This window comes from Aquila chrysaetos, chromosome 6, assembly GCF_900496995.4.
Source record: "Aquila chrysaetos chrysaetos chromosome 6, bAquChr1.4, whole genome shotgun sequence".
NCBI lineage: Eukaryota > Metazoa > Chordata > Aves > Accipitriformes > Accipitridae > Aquila > Aquila chrysaetos.
The window spans coordinates 43057814-43074704 of record NC_044009.1 but is presented as its reverse complement, the minus strand read 5'-3'; the positions used below and the strand labels follow the sequence as shown (position 1 = coordinate 43074704).

Genomic DNA, 16891 nt, shown 5'->3' with positions numbered 1-16891 from the left:
CTTTTCTTGTCCTTGTCTTTGAGAGCTGACAACTAACTGCAAGAATAAGCACAATAAAGGACCACCACTACAACAGTAATTTATTTTGTGAGAATTCTGAAAAATGAAATTACATCAAGTCTGTTTGTTGATCACTTTATTAAACTGTTATTTGATACACTTTGAATGTAAAGTGTTCTATATTATTATTAACTCATACATGACTTATCAGAAGTTCAGCCTGCCAGTGAAGTAAGGAGGTTCCTGGATTCTCTATCCCATCCTCATGTATTTGATACTTAGAAATTACGCAATATTTACGTCTTTTTCCAATTAAAGTGGAAGATGATAATTCCCTGTTTTGTGTAAAGGATTTGGCCGCACAATTCCCATTTCAGTGGAAGGAATGCCGGCGTTGCCCCGCTGAGCACCCAGCCGTTGCCCATGACCGCACTCGAAGCTGGAGGCGGTGAGCTACCTTCGCTGCGGTTCAGCAGGGAGCAGGGACGCTGCAGCCACTGTTTCTGGTACCCGAGCCAGCTTTGCCAGCTGTGAGGCTGAGATTTTTACAATATATTTATAATTACAATAGACACATACACACACACACACACATATATATTACTCTGATAAATGTGAAAGACATAATAATGTTCCTCTAAAATGCAGCCTGGAGATGATTTTATAATCTAGCTTTTTTTTCTTTCCCCCCTAAGCAATATGTCAGCGAATACATAGAGAGATTAAAAAAAACTCACTTGCCCTCCTCTCTGCTATTTTGGAAAATCGGATAAAGCAAAGCAAAAGTAGGTTACTCTTCCTTTTTGTTTGCCTTGTCTCAAAATAGGAGCCTTTCAAAAGGGTATTAAAGCTTATAAAATGTGCCACTGTTCATTTCATAGATGGCTTTAACTCTGAAAAACATCAGGTATGTAAAGTTACCCAAGTACAGCTATAAGGTTTAAAAACTTGTATGTTTCTGAAACTAACACCATTGGTAGCAAAATAAAAAAACCTGGTATATGAACCAGTTTGTGTTTAAAATTCAGAAGTAGATAGAGAGATCTCTCTTCTGGAGTGTAAGATGCGTTGCTTAAACTACAGCTGGATCAGGGCATTAGTCTGCAGTCTGGAAAGATGCGGGCAGCTGCACTGGTGTCAGTCCAGTGGAGTTTCCCGGCAGAGTTAAAATGCAGCCTGGTTTCAAATGCAATTTTACAGGATTTCTGTGCGTCTATAGCGGTCATTTTCATGCATGTATAAAAAGTCAAGTATCACAGAGCGTTTTTCACCATTACTTCTTACGTCCTCAAAATAACAGCACTGCACAAGCTGCAAGCTGAGTCTTGTGTACAACCTCCCTGTCAACCTCTAGTTCTCTCTCAGCTAGTACCAATTAACAACTATGACTTGCTGAGAAGTCCTGACGCTAACATAATGTATTTGGTTATTCCAAATTTTTTTTCTGTATTTGAATGGAATAGAGTAAGTGTAATGAAGGTCACACTACTACTGAGGATTCCTAGTGTCCTGAATTTGAAACAAACAACCCTCCCTCCCCGCCCCAAACCCTTCTTTCTCCTTCCCCCTGCCCCTTAAACTGTTTTATTTATACATCTGCTGAACATTCATGTGTGTCTGAGCGCAGTAACAATACCTATTTTTCCAAAGAGGCTTACCCTGGGAAACAAAATCAAAGAAGGACTAAATGTCACAAAATACAAAATGTTGTTTGTGTTTGAGGGGAACTATGGAAACCCAACATTTGCCCATGTGATTGCATGTTATTGCTGTCAGACTTTTTACTATAATTTTTCTGTTTGCACGAGTTCAATTTTTCTGCATCTTGTGCTGTTCTGTAAGTAACATTAGCAGGCAAAACATTGAGGTTCACGTGAGCTAGAGTGAGCTCTTGTGGAAATTACAAGGGAAACTGTTTTCAACCAACGAGAAAGTAATTCTAGGGATATGCCCACACTACTAACTCAAATCAAATACTGTTAAATTTTACATTCGTTTCCTGTTCCTTGGGTATAATGTTGAAATTAAAGGCAGATTTTTTTTTTTACCCCCAGAATGAGGATACTGAAATACATTCTTTGTTGCTTTTACAGCAAGTGTTGTCACACAACCTGTTTCTCTACTTTATTTGCCATGGAATGGACAGAAGTCCTGGTGCAACCAGGTGAGGAGAGGGGATCTCTAAATGTGCTCTGGGTGGTTCTGCAGGCACGTGATGAAATCCTGGATCGACTGACCCTCGTAGCAGATCTTGTAGATGGTTGTAAATAATGGAAACCTAAAAGAAGCGCATAGCAATGAAAATAGTTTTTAAAGTTTACATAAACATTTCTATGCCATTTATAATGGAAAAAAACCCCTACCCTTTCTCTTTTTTTTTTTTTTTTGTTACATTAGAAGGAAAGTGGAGAATTTTTCTCTCTCTTTACAACACAATTTAACTTGGAGGTGCCTTTACTGGAAAACTATATAGGGCAATTAAGAGGAGCTAGGGGCAATTCTTGGGAGTGACAGCAGAAAGGAGCTGTTTTGGAGACAAAATTCTATCCAGTATTTTTTATTTACAAAAAATCTTGAATTGCATATCCTCTTTTTCCTCCTGTGTGCAAAATGCATATATATATTATTTGCATTCATTACTGACATCTAAAAGACTAAAAAGAATGAAAATCTCAAATGATTTTCTTTTCCTGGCTTAAGGGGTTCTTTCCCTTTTGCAAGCTGTCTTAGTCATTACATAGTAAAAAATGAGTTCACTGAATGACTTGGAGCTGAGCGTGTAACTAAGCACAATTATATGATACTTATTAGATCAAGTTTTGATTTAAAGTTCATGTCCTGTTAAAATGAGCTTCTCTTTTCTCTCTCATTTTTGAAAGATAATGCCGTTTGAATCTTCTGTATCTGTTATAATTCTAATAATTTTTTTTTTTAAGTTTTCATTTAGCAGTGTTTGACCTCTCAGTACTGCTAAAGTGCGAGAGGGAATGGGATGGAGGGAAGTTTAGCTTTTTATTGTGTAAGCTGAGACAAAGGTTTAAAATTATAAATAATCTTACATCATCCCAAACAATTAGAAGTACTTTTTATCTCAGCATTATTTGTGGCACTAAAGCACTGATATCAGCACATACTACCTATTCAACGTGTATAAAAATTTTTTATTAGGAGTATGTTCCCAAATTTTATACTGAGATAACCTAGTTAACGTTTGCACTGAGAGCAGTATTGCTGCAAGCTGTAACAGTGATATACTGAGAACAAGAAACCCTTTGACCTATAGATCATGTTTGCAAGCTGACTCTGTGTATGGCCTTCAGTCTTGCTCAGGGGGACGGGGATGTCTGGGTAGCTCCTTTGGATTATTATTTCTTTGGTTTCCTATACATCTGTGGCTTGTTTTTTCTAACGCTGTTTAGCTTTCATCCCATTCTACTGACCATGGCGATGAAGAGTCAGGCTAAGCTGAGCTTTAATGGTGGCCCAAGATGTAGAAAGCAGTTGTTGCAGAAACGAACAAGATAATTAAACACAAGTACTGTTAAGGAGGTTATGAATCATTCATATTTTCTTGTTGATGCAGTTGGTTTTTTCAATCAAAGCACTTACTTATCGAGCGTATTTTTCTGTTTCAGAATCTTGTAGACTTCGGCTGAGGTCTGAGGACCTTGCAGCTTTTGTCCGTTCAGCATCTCATTTTCCAGTTCCTCAATGGACTAGAAGAGAGGAGACTGATTACTTGGATCAGAGGGGATACTGCTGTGATACCAGCAGTTATCAAGAAGGTAAACAGCTAACGATGCCTTTATAAAACACAGAAGGATTCCTTCATGTCTTAGTGTAAAATATTTCAAAATCCTCCTTACTTTTCCTGTGCGAGCAAAGGCTTCTGCTACTTTCCTGTTGCGTCCCCCGTAGCAGGTAGTGATTAGATCAGCGACGCCGCAGCTTTCCAGGAAAGTGGCTATTGATACCGGTCCCCTGCAGAACATCTTGGCAAAGGCCACCATTTCCATAAGGCCCAAGCGTATAACTGCTGCCTTTGTATTATCGCCGAAATCTAGTCCATCGCAGAACCCAGCTCCCACTGCTACGATGTTCTAAAAACAGTTTAGTGCAAAAAATAGAGGAGGAAAGGTAACGGTCAGGCAAGATGTGCAGTTCATCAGCATGCACTGAGCTTTAAGAAAATCCTACAAATCTGTCTTCACCCCGTTCACCAGAAGAAGGTTCAATTGCCAATGGCCATGAGTTTATGTTATGAAGAAGGTAGATGGCTAATTATCGTTGAACAAAAGTAGCTGGGCTTCTAGAAGATTATTATAAAGTGTCCTCTGTTATTCCCATGGGCAAAAATCAAAGCAGCTTGTTTCATATAGTAGTGTTGCAATCACATAGCATGTATCCAATTAATGTTTTGGTTTTTGGCTAGTTCCAAGTTGGGACTCACTGACCTTTCTGTTTTAACTATTTAAAATATCCCACACAGAGTCATGCCTTTCCAGGTTTTCTTTGTGGGTCTCTAATTTAAACAGACAGGGGTTCTATGAACTGATGCTGCAGTAGATCAATTTTTGGTTTTCCCTGCAAAAACGGTCAGCAGAATTGCCCTTTTCTGCAGCTCTAAACACATCTCTCAGGATCCTAAACATCTTTACAACTCCTCACCATTGTCCTGCACGCCTCCCAACTCCCAGCCCCTAAATAAGTGTGGTTCACTGCATTTGACTAATATGTCACCTAGTACTGTTGTTGAAGTGTTTGCTCTAGACATGCAGGCGCCCCAGTGCAGACTGTTTGGGGTTTTTTTAGCAAAGGCAATGCCAAAGCAATGATTTAAAGAGAGCAAAGATTTCCCACAAAGCAGAAACAACCTCTCTCCCCTCTGTGCCTCCTCCCAGTTCCGGTCTGTGGCCAAAAGCAAAATCTATGTATGTAAAGAAACTTTTGTTTTTGCATGTAAGGTTAAACAGGACAGATTCTTTCCTAGCCAGTAATCCCCCCTCCCCTAAGGAGGGGTGAATTATTGAAGTACAAATGATTGAATGTATAAAAAAGTACAAAGGATCACAGGCTGGAGTCACCTTCAACGCATTTAAAAGCAAGCTCCAAATCTCACTCAAGTGCCCCCTCACTGGAAACTTGGTGACTTTGTTATTGCTCTGATCCGGCCTGGGATCTTGATGTGGGCATTGCTGAACGCCGGCACAGACGTGCTGCCAACACAGACTGTTGCTTCTGATGCAAACTTTCTAGCAGGTTACTACTTGAACTGTGAAAACAAGTTATTAGTGGGAGCCCCTGTATGTAGTAAGAGTCTTTGTTCCATGTGCTTACAATACACAGACAAGAAAATACAGAGGACGAAATTCTGCCCTCAGAAGCAGAGGTGCCTCTGGTTAAATAAAGATAAAAATACAACTATTTTGAAATGCTTTGCCAGCAGTTATATTTTTAAGTATGTTTTCCCTTTTTAACAGATTGGGAAATTGGCACACGAACATCTTGTCTGTGGTCTCTCATCATATGGTGGCAGGACTCAGATCCTGTGGCTTACAGAAGACTCAGGTGAGGGTAGAATTTGGCCCTAATAAAAACATTTTGGTTTGAAACCACTCACTTTTAAGGCTCCACAGATCTCCACTGTATCAGAGTCAAGCACCACGGTAATCCTGAAATTGGGGGTCTGCATTAATTCTTTAAAGATCTCCCCTTGTTTTTCATTTTTGCACCCTGTGGGAAGGAAGAATGAAAGTTAGAGCATTTTCGCAATGTTTCAGAGTACACACAATTAACTGAAACCTGAAATAAGGTCCTAGGGACCACTTTACTGGGACCACAAAACCTAACTGGGTGTTGCTAAATAAGAGATTTGTGTGACAGCCAGTGTTAAATGTATGCTAGTACCAGGGCATTCACCAAGCATCGCTTAATAACTCTTTAAAGAGTTTAAAAGTAGATAGTCCCTAAAACAGCTTTCTGCCTGAGTAAGCTTGTATAACCACAAACCCTGCAAAAGAAAATATTGACAAATTGCTTTGTACAGCACAATGGTATAATTGCTGCTTTGAAAATGTAAACTGGTGTAATTGCTAAGCATTATTATGGGGTGCAAATGATTAATGCCCAATTAGTTCCCAATTACAGGGAGATCCACAGATGATGAAGTTGAACGTTCGCATTGCTGGAAAATTTTTGTTACCAATTCTACCAAGGTCATTATCATGTCATTACAGTGCTGGCCCTGGCTATTGAGAGGCAGGGTAGAGAGCCCTCAGCGGTAAAGGGGATGAGGTTTGCCTTTATCCAGAGAGTCCTTGGCCAGCTGGGCAAAGACTTTTGAATAGAGTTTCACTTTATTTTCATACAAGGCAGCTTGGTTTCCTTCAGGGAGAGCTCAGCGGTGAGGAGCTGTAGAGTTTTCCAGCTGCTGCTCCTGGAGGGGTTCTGGGCACTCGGTGGTTTTGAGTATTAAAGAGCCTGGGCAATGGCACTCTGGTAGCTGTGGGGTTTCTGTCCCATCTCACGAGAAACTTTGGGTTTGTTTCTCGTCCTTTGCAATAATTGATGTTGGGGGATACCCAGTCTCTTCGAGGTGGCTGTTTCTGGGCTGTGGGGCTTTCCATGACAACAAAAGCAAGGGGCAAATCTCTCTGCAGAGTCATCATCACAGCATGGCTTAAAACTGGGCCAGCAAAAGTTAAACACCCCCCAAGAAAATGAATATTCCTCAACTCTCCTAATCCTGTCTAGTCCTATTTGTGCCTAGTTGCTCTGCCAGCAACAAAAGCCCAGCTAGTATAATTTTCACTGCTACTGTAACATTTGCAAGGCAAAGGATAACAGTAGTGCGACAATAATTTATTATTCTGTCTTCCCTAGCTATGCAACTTGAATTTCTGCTGACTTTAAAAAATCAACAGGTTTTCAAAACTACTGGATGAACTTTCCAAGTCAGGTCACACTGAGTTCTGGGAGGATCTGAGGCTACGTCTTGGCAAGCAGTCTGAGTGACAGGGAGGAACACGATGTTACTGGGGGGTTTTGTTGTTGTTGTTGTTGTTCTTTGGGTTTGGTTTGTTGTGGTTTGTTTTGTTTTGTTTTTTTCTCCAGACAAAAACATTTGAAGATGGAGAAATACACCTCAGGGAGCATGAGCACACACGAGCTTCTGATTACATTTCTCTAACTAGACAGTATAGTGTAACAACCGCCAACGTACTCAGCGTTGAGCTCTACAGACATGAAAGGTGGCTCTTGCCAGCCCCTACCAGAACAGGATTAAGCTGTAATTTTTTAATGGATGAAATTAGTTCTCGGCGCTGAAACCCAGTGTTAGTTTGGATCTGATCCTGCCAGCACCAGCCTCCCTGGAAATCACGCCAACTCCTGAATGAGCTCAGCGGGCATCGCACCCACCGCACCACTCGTGAACCACCTGGGACCCCTCGCATCCCCCTCCTTCCTCCAGAGGTTATCTTGTTGCCCAGCCACCGGCGAAGTTAAACCACAGCTAGAGGCTCTAATTTGCTCTTTGCGATAGTTACCAATGGTGGTTTCACAGAACTTCTCATCAGCCACTTCCTTGGCTATGTTGGCCCCCATAAGCACACTGATTTCTATTTTCAGTTTCTCTCGAATGAGGTCAGATATGAGCTTCAGGCCGTCAGGACCCTCATCGATCCCCTGAATAAAAGATGATAGTCAAAGCCAAGTTAATAGAAGAGGAAAATGACAGTAGTAGAGCAGCGGTAAAGCAGAAGGTGTCCTATTGCCTGCAGCTCTGGTTTTAATTGGAAGGATTTGGGTCTTATATTCACTAGCATTAGCCATTAATACAAATGCTCTGGGTTTGTACTCTGATAACTGCAAATTCAAGGCAAGTTCAGGGGGAAGGTAGTGACAGTCGAGGTAACCCTGCAAGAGGCCTCACATCCAGTGCTGCTGTCCTGAGGCTTTCTTTGATGCTGTATTTTTCCTTTGTGTTAAATTCCTGTAGTACACAACCAGACTTTTAAATTAAGCCTACAAGCAGTGGCTTTTTTTCAAGATCTAAGTATTAATCTGAGTGCTTCATTGGTATTAAGGAGTATACTGATCTCTGATCTGTCTTGGATTGGTTTTTTTTAAGCTAAAGAAAGAAGTAAATTTGCAGGAATTTCCTTCCTCTCCCACCCTCCTCTCTGTTTACTGCTGCTTGTGAGATAATTTCTATGGGGGGGGGGGGAAAGTGGGGGGAAGAGCTGGTATTGCAGTCTGAAAACTTGAATTACATTTCTTTCATTACAATTTTAAATTGGATATTTCCTGTAATGCAATCAAAAGAAGAAGTGGTAGACTATATTCCTATGCCTTGCCTCTGGCTTCTAGTTTGAGATTCTCTTAAAATATTAATTCCTTTTAAGATGATGATAATCTGGTACGTCTAACCTTAAAAAGAGGTTCTTCAGTTCATGCGAGATTAAAATTGCTTCAGTTCTGCAAAATCATATAGTGTTATTGTGCCATTTTAATGCTGCCAAGAACAGCTTTAGCATGTACTTGGAAGAGGCACTTTGACCCAGCACTATTTCCAGTTAAGAGTTAATTGAGGCTGCAGTCTGATGAGTATTTTTTCTGGCAGCAGCAACAGCTTATACGGCCCTCCCTCTGCCCATTTTCACCTCCATACTGGTCCAAGTGGGAACTGATCCAGGCTAAGGATGGCTGGCAAAGATGGATACTCTCAGCCTGGCTGGGTTGCCCCCCCATCCTTTCCTCTCCATGGCCACGTGAGCAGCAGAAGGGCTGGCAGAGACTGGGTAAGTTTTAACTCTTGCAGAAAGAAATGCTCATGTTTACGCAGAGCATGCAGCTGAGGGCTGGAGCTACTACCCTTAAGTTGAAGCTATTTATTTACTCCGTGCAGATTGAGTCTTGTGGAGATGACAACTTACCTTGATCAGGGAAATCCCAAATGTCCCGGATTTTATCTGGCCTGCAATCTGCTCGCAGATTCGTCCAACAAATTGATGTGGCAGAACAAACACTAAAATATCTGCCCCGTTTGTTGCTTCGACCACATCTGGTACAGCTACCTGGGACAAGAGTGACAACCAAAATGAGCCCCAGGTAGGAATCCTCACACCTTGCAAGGTACCAACGTGCTAAAGCCATTGAAGACACATTGCAGATGTCCTTAATTTTAACTGGCAGTGTGGCGTAGCTGCTAGCTCTTCATGCGAGCAACTGCAGCTCTCTTCTGAAATATCCAAAGCAGCCTAACTATTTTAGGTTTTGATTTTTTATAATTTTGCTTTTCATTTGCCTCCCATCTCAGCCTGGTGTGGGTAATTTGGGGAAGACTCTATACTTTCTAAAATTGCACCATCCTGCGAAGCCCCTTTGCTGGTTCAGCTTCTTCAGGTGCTTCCTGAAGATGCTGAGCAACCCCATAGGGTTCTGCTGGAATGAGTGGTAGCACCAGGGAGCACGGGAACGAAGCAGAACGGTGAGACAGAGCCTATTCTGACAGTTTTTAGTTTCCATAGGTCACCAGCTGAGAGCTACTCAGGAATAAACTGTATCAAAAGGCAGAATTTATTATCATATTTGGGGTTGGATGGGTTGTTTGTTTTAAATATATAGTAACTTAACCAACAGTTAGAAAAATTTACCCAATGTGCTTAATAGCTAGCAAGCTGTACCTTACTCCAAATGCTAATATTACTTAGAACAACAGTTCAAGCCAGGCTACAGAGGCAATGGCAGGTGAATTTGAGCCTGCAGTTTACAATCAGAGCAAACATTGCCCTCGGACGCAGCCTTGGAGCACACCGCCTTAGGGCAAGCGGGATTCCCGGCGGGAGAACCCGAACTGCTGCCAGCAAGGCTGCTTCTCTAGGAAAACAGCAAAGCAGGAGCAGGGCAGAGGCTGGCAGCGCTGTACAGGCTGTGCTTCTGTCTCTCCAAAATCTCACAGAGCAATGCAAGGAAAAAATTAGTTGGGTTTTTTTTTTCTCAGTCGGAGACGAAGGTGTGAGGGTCCCTCCAAGCCTTACTGCAACCAGCTGATTTCTGCTGGTAAAGCCTCAGACTTTGCTATAGACAGGATGAGGCTGGTCTCAAGTAATGATGACAAGCCTGTTGATCTGCTAGAGGGTTGTAAAAATAACAGTGACATGTCAATTGTAGCCCAGGAGAACTGTGTGCCAAGTTCAAACCGCAGGAGTCCAAATATGCAATCACAGCACTAAATGGAGTACTAAATATAACCACTCTCCAAGCAAGGAGACCCACCACGTGCAGTGTCTTAACTTCCTTTTACAACTGCAGCTGTTGCAGAAACGTGGCGCTACTTTCTTTAATGCATAAAACAGTGGCATTTGCCAAAATCTTGAACAGCCAAAAGCCTTCACCTTGCTTGCTTCAGTAGCAGTAAATTATCTAAGCTGATTAATTTAAGTAGAGAGATATATAACTTGGTATTTTAAATGTTCATGAAAAGTAAACACCTTATATATTTTGTGGAATTTACAGCATTATTAATTATAGCAGTAGGTTGGTATCCTGAAATCACCCATGAGCCGATAGCTCATTATCCATCTCCTTGTAAGCCACAGCTGTTAGCTGTGCTGTTGATTTCTTTTTTAGAAGAAGGGAGAGCAGTAGCTTTCCCTTTTGTTCCAGAAGATGCTGCGGGCTTGAAATACCTCGGCTCTGTGTAGACAGCTCTCTGCCTGCCATTTCTAGAGTTATGCTGATTTCTGTCAGAGAGGCGGCTGGTGCGTTACCAGCACCCGACACAGTTGGGTGTTTGAAGTTGCATGTGACATATGAGACAAGCAGAAGTCACAGAAGTGAGTTATATTCCAGTGAGTTATATGTCAATATTGGAGTGAGCTAGGTGGCAAACCAGAATCAAGCAGTGAATTACTGCCTAGTTTTAATTTTGCCAGATGTTGCCTCCCTTTATAAAAAATAAAAATATTTAAGTGATTTGTTTTTTTTTTTTCAACTTACCACATTTTTGGGTATCTTGTATCCAGGCAGATATTTAACATTTTCGTGTTCCTGGTTGATTATTTCTGAGAGTTTTCTTCCATTGATGATCTCTTCAAATACCCACATCTTGACGGTAGGATCAAATCTGTTGGACTTCTGGACATTTTTGCCAATGATTCTTGCTATGGCTGATCCCCTTTGAAAAGAAAAAAAAAGAAATAACTAATAGGAAACAAATAGTTTTATTGTGAATTGGAAACACAAATTACTTTAAACATAATAACTCGTAAAAAGCCCATGCTATAAAGCTGTTCAGGTGCTTGCTACATTTATCAGAAAGCTTTATGCACTACCCTCCACCAAAAACCCCTCAGTTTAAAAACACAGAAAGTAGAACCAGAGGAAACATAACTGTAATAAGGGATCTGAAGTCATACCAAAGATTATAGAATGGGAGTATGATGTACCATGAACAGCACTAAAAATACACTATCTGGGATTAAAATCTTTCTTACTCCTTGGATAATATTTTTTTTTTCTGAAGACCAACAAATGTAAAATAATCCAGGTGGTAAAGCAATGCTGAACGATCTTGCTGTGACAGTCTTTGTGCATCTCATCTAAAATAGATGCATACCACTTTCCTACCAATAACCAAACAGTTGCAATAAGGATTTTATGTAAGAGCTAAAACCTCAGAAACTGTTCTTTTATTTAAAAAAAAATAAATCATCAACCTGATGGTTTCTCTTTATTTATTGTTCTAATTATCACTGCAACAGGATCTGTAATAGTTGCAGCCTGAGGATATTTTAACCATCCAGTTTACTCTTCTTCAGTCATGCTGAGAATTTTTTAATCTCAGTTCAGACAATAATTTTATTTCCCCCCCACCACTGCAGCCTTGCAAACATTCAGTTATTTTCTTGGCAAGAGAGGATTAAAAACCCCACAGAAAATATTGGAAGTATTACTTAATGCTCTTCAAATTATACGGGGAGGAGGGGTGATTATTTTTATTCCTCTGTTCCCTCTTTCCCTTTAATGCTACTTTAATCTTTCAAGCACTGGCCATTTTACAAACACAACTGAAAGAGGAGCTCCAGTTGCAACGCCCTTGTCCTCTGACCCACTTGTAACACACCTGCAATGAGGAGCATGAACAGGATTTAGCCGTGATATGTTTTCTGGAACCGATAAAGGTCTCGAGTATATCCAAGACAAAGTCCAGGTAGGTCTGAGCTGTCAATGGTTCAAAGGGAAACCACGTTGTAACTGGCTCTCCTTGGCTCAACCAAGGAGATGTAACAGGTTTGCACGCGGCTGAATTGCTCAATAAATAATAAAAGAATAAGGGCTTCATCTTAATCTTTAACGATAAAGAAATCCTACTGAGATCAGGTTTCACTTTGCTCAGTGTTGACTATATGCTCTATCCTGAGCTGCCGTAATGCTTTATCGTTTGGTGGGGTTTTTTTGTTTTGGTTTGGGGTTTTTTGGTTGTTGTTTTTTGGGTTTTTTTTAAAGGAATGACTGGTTTTGGCCCTTTAAAATATTTAGGGAAATACTTTAGGAGTGAACCTTTACCGTAAGAGTTCTGCTTTTTTGAAAGGCAGGCATGCAGTCATATCATACATTCATATTATTTATAAAATTACTTATGTTCTGGTTCTCTTGCTCTGCTATCAACAGAGACCACAGTCAAGGCTTGAGCTGAGGATGAATTGTGGCTCCACACAAGAAATGTATATTAATAAGAAAAGTTTGGGTTTTTACGGATAAACTTAAGATCTAAATTCATCATCCAGGTTGAGACTCCAGCACAACCTGGACCATGACCTTAGACCTCAAGCCTATCCATAGAAATAACTTTTCTAGCCATGTACCAAGTGTGTATGATTTTCTGTTGAAAGATGCAGACTCCAGCTCCAACCTCTGAAATCCTGAATGGGACTCACAACTCTCAGTAGATAAATCTGATCTTCTAGCAGAGCTGTCATTACCACTGCGCTTGGATGTTGCCACCCAAGTATTTTCCTATTGACAAGATATTGGTGAAGTTATCTCAGGTGTAAAGGTAGCTCCATAAGTGACAGTATTTTCGTTTGGTTTCCCTTTAGATGAATGAGGATTTGGGGGAGAAAAGGTTTAACATTTGAAAGGCATTGGGTAGTCACCAGGGACAATACCTCGCCACAAAACCATCCAACAATTCAAAACTTGATGGTCTGTTTTACTTAGTCCATTTAAAATTCAGTCACTGCTGTTCAGCCTTGAGAAGAAGAATTGCTTTGTTTGTGAAGGCAGTGTTTGGTAGACTACACAGGCTTAGCAGAAGAGGGCTGCTTATGCAAACAAAACCAAGGACGTTCACATATAAAGACTTTGCTATGGTTTTATCTTCTCCAAAACTCAATTTAGGGAAGATTAATAGAAGGCAGAGAACTCCACTTAGATAATTTTTAAAAGTAAAGTGAAGACTGCCAATCATTCCCCCCCCCCCCCATTATGTTAATTCATGTTGGAAGTGATTTACATATTGCTAAGAAAAAGAAAGCTTTTATCTGGAGATTTTCTATGAATATAATGAGAAAGCTTTGATGTAGAATAACTCAAATAAGACCCATTATTTACATATGTGAATATGAAAGTGTTTGTGGCATACATCAGATCCGGTGAAAAATAGAGCTTAACAGACTCCGTGAAGCAGCTAGTCCCTTCCCTACACAAAGGGCAGTCAAACATACTTAGGCCGTTCCTAATAGTTTTTCCAAGGAGGTCTTAAAGACCTCAGCGGTTGCGGGTCTCTTCCCTTCCCCAACCAGCCCATCCCTGGACTTCACTATCCTTACCATTAGAAAGATCATCCTCTCGTTTAACCTAAGTCTTTCTTACTGCAGTTTAAGCCCATTTCTATTCTAGAATGGTGGAATATTGTTTTTCTCCTTTAGATGCTTGAAGATGATCCTTTCTTCCTCGAGTTTCTTTCTTAGCCAACCACCCCAAATGTTTTAAATTATAGCATCGCTCAGGTTGGAAGGGACCACGAGAGGTCTCCAAAGTGGGAACAACACCGAGTTCAGGTGGGTTGCTCAGGGCTTTGTTCAGCTGAGTCTTGAAAACTCTCCAAGGACCACCTCTTCTCTGGGCAACCTGCCCCAATGCTTTATTATTCTCATAGGGGTTTTTTTTCTCCTTTCTTTATATATTGAGTCAGAACCTCCGCTGGCTCAATTTATGACCACTGGTTCTTGCTTTCCTTCTGTGCACCTCCGTAAAAAGCCTGGCCATCTGTCCATGTTGAAGACAAGAACCTAGTTCAAGCTGGATCTTCACTGAGGACTCTGCAGTCCAATGGAATCTAAGAAGATTGGGAGAGGTTTTGGATTCTGAAGGGCCAGGCAGCAAATTAAACCTCTGTTTTTAAAAACAGGTAACTGAACCGTGATTAATGTAAGCTCCTGCACCTGGCTGGCAACAGCAAAATGTGGTGCAGCACTTACTTTGCTTAACCACATCAGTCATGAGACTCCCGGCAGTGTTGACTTAGTCCCTGTGACCTGCTGAACTCCTTCTGCAGCTGACATGAGCTATTGCAACACGCTGTGTCACGTGTCAGCCACGTTTCTGAGCTGCAAGAAAGACTCAAGAGCAGTGATCTGAACTGTCACCCAAATATGCAGGAGGAACATAAGAAAAAAATGTTTGCCAAAGATAAACGTTGTACTTCTGTATTGTGTTAAGACAACCTGTTCTGCCACAGAGGCTATGAATGGATGTGATTTAAACATCGGAGCACAATGTTTATCTCCTCCCCAAAGATTTTACAATCTATGTATGTGGTAGGAAGCAAGAGATGGGCCAAGGCAGAGAGGCAGTACGAGTAAGTAGATAGTATTGAACGAGCTGGGGTCTCTGTATCTCTGCGGCATAACTCTTTCCAAGTTTGTAGGTACATGTGAAAAACAGACAACTTTCTCGAGTAAAGATCCGAAGGAAGGAAGACAACCAAGTGGCTTTGGAGAATGTCTTATGGCAAGGGGACAGCCTGGGAAAGGCTTGAGGGTGCAGCAAGAGACTGATGAAGACCGTCACTGTGGGCTGACCAAAGGTAAAAGCTGACTCCCAGACGTGCAGCCATGGCTGTTGAGGGGCTTGGAAGTGACAATGAGCTGCCTGCACAGGCTTCGATGCCTGTGGTTAAGGTGAGGGAGAAGAGGGTGGCGGGGGAGGGATGCAAGCGCTGGAATGACATGGTGAAAGGGGCAGCTGGGGAAATGCTGGTGCAGAAATGATGGGGCAGGACTACGTCCGTCAGGGCCAGGGAAAGCCAGATGCGTGATGATGAGTTCCCAAAGAAGTCTTAGCTGTGCAGTTAGGTGTGAAGGCTGTATCTGAGAGATGTCACGCACAAAGAGCCTGTGATCCGGAAAGAGCATGCACGTGGGGGCTCAGAAAGCAGTGGACTGGTTTTGCAAGGCAGGAAGGCAAAGAGCCATGCTTTAACTATGCTGTGTTCTCAGCAGCTCACAAGCAACCACTCCCTCACCTATTGATTTTTTTTGGCATTTGCTTCCACTTAGCTGTCAGATATTTTAAAAATCTTAAGGAGCTTGCCTTCCTTGTACAAAAACAATCCACAGAACTACCTGGAGGCTGGCTTTGCTAATCCCAAGCACATGCACATACATGTTGGTCTGTTTGTTTGTGCTCAGCTTACATAAACCGTGAGAAAAGTAAGATGCGAAGTCCAGTGAGATAGGGTTTAGTGACTTCAGTGGGGTCTGTCAGACCCAAGGAGCTCTGGAGAGCCGCGCTTTTGTCCAGGCTAGAAAGGACTGAGCAGTAGCAAGCGTATTCTCATGAATGGGGATCAGGATAAACGGGGGACCTGAACGCAGTGCTTGTACAAGGCTGCGTCTGCACCAAGATGCAAAACAACATGCCGAGGAGGATGGAAGTGAGAGGTACCAGTCAGTCGTGGCTTTCAATGGAGCCTGTGCCCCGGTTCCTTCAAAGCAATACAAACAGCATCACCGCTCTCCTCACTACTGAATGCTTAAATCTGAACCGCCTGGGCCCTGCCACGGGCGCACCCATGTACAGAGGCGCAGCTCTGGTCCCCTCCGGGATCTCGCTGTCCTGTCACCAGGCTTTAGACGGCTCGTACACCTCAGTGGTGCAGGAGCCTCGTCTCTTCCCACGTCTCACCGGCCGGTGCGTCTCTCGGGGACACGGGTCCCTGCCCACGGAATCCCCAAGGCTGAGGCAGGAGACGACGGGGACCGGGGCCGCCGTTTCAGGACCATGGAGACCCTCCCCGCCCGGCTCCCCCCGAACCTGTTGCGCAGCCCCCGGCAGCGGCTGAGTCGGGGCGGGGGGGGGGGGCGGCAGGCTGCCCGGGGCCCGGCCCGGCGGTCCCGGTGTGCCGCCCCGCTGCGGGGTTGGGGGGGGTTGGGGGGGGGAAGGAAACAAGGATGGAAGGGTTAAAAGGGGAGAAAAACCCGGAAAGAAACGGGGGAAAAAGGGAGGAGTGGGGAAGGGAGAGGCGGGGGACACGGAGGGGCCCCCCCCGCCCCGCGCTGCGGCACTCACCAGTTCCCCGAGCCGACGATGCAGACGCGGAGCGGCGACATGCTGCGGGCTGCCCTTCCGCCCGGCGCTGCTGCCGCCGGCGGCTCGGCTCGGCTCCGCTCGGCCCGGCACGGCCCGGCCCGGCCCGGCCCGCCTCGGCCCGCCTGCCAGCACCGCCCTTCCCGGTCCGGCCCGGCCCCCGGAGCCTGCGGGAGGGACCGGAGTGAGCGGGCGGCGGCCCCGGGGGTAGTGCCGGGTACCCCCCCCCCCCCCACTCCCGCCTCCTTCCCCGGCTCCGCCCGCGGCTCCGGCGGCTTTTCTTGCCCCGGGGGGC

The 16891-nt window shown here is 43.3% G+C and overlaps 1 protein-coding gene across 1 annotated transcript; it reads right to left on the bottom strand.

Annotated features, from left to right (window-relative positions):
- Positions 1-1778: 1778 nt before the first annotated feature.
- Positions 1779-16721, bottom strand: LOC115343276 (glycerol-3-phosphate dehydrogenase [NAD(+)], cytoplasmic-like). Its single transcript, XM_030019054.1, has 8 exons — positions 16579-16721; positions 11002-11179; positions 8937-9077; positions 7548-7686; positions 5621-5733; positions 3867-4100; positions 3610-3716; positions 1779-2278 (listed from the first exon to the last, which is right to left on the bottom strand). Exons 1-8 carry the CDS (start codon positions 16617-16619, stop codon positions 2182-2184), a joined length of 1050 nt encoding a protein of 349 aa, XP_029874914.1. The 5' UTR covers positions 16620-16721; the 3' UTR covers positions 1779-2181.
- Positions 16722-16891: the final 170 nt, after the last annotated feature.

Excerpts from the sequence above, each read along its gene's own strand:
- LOC115343276 (XM_030019054.1), bottom strand. The coding sequence starts at position 16,619 with ATGTCGCCGCTCCGCGTCTGCATCGTCGGCTCGGGGAACTG. Across the intron at positions 4,101-5,620 it reads AGATCTGTGGAGCCTTAAAA|AACATCGTAGCAGTGGGAGC; the intron begins GTGAGTGGTTTC and ends AACTGTTTTTAG. Across the intron at positions 3,717-3,866 it reads CCTTTGCTCGCACAGGAAAA|TCCATTGAGGAACTGGAAAA; the intron begins GTAAGGAGGATT and ends CCTCTCTTCTAG.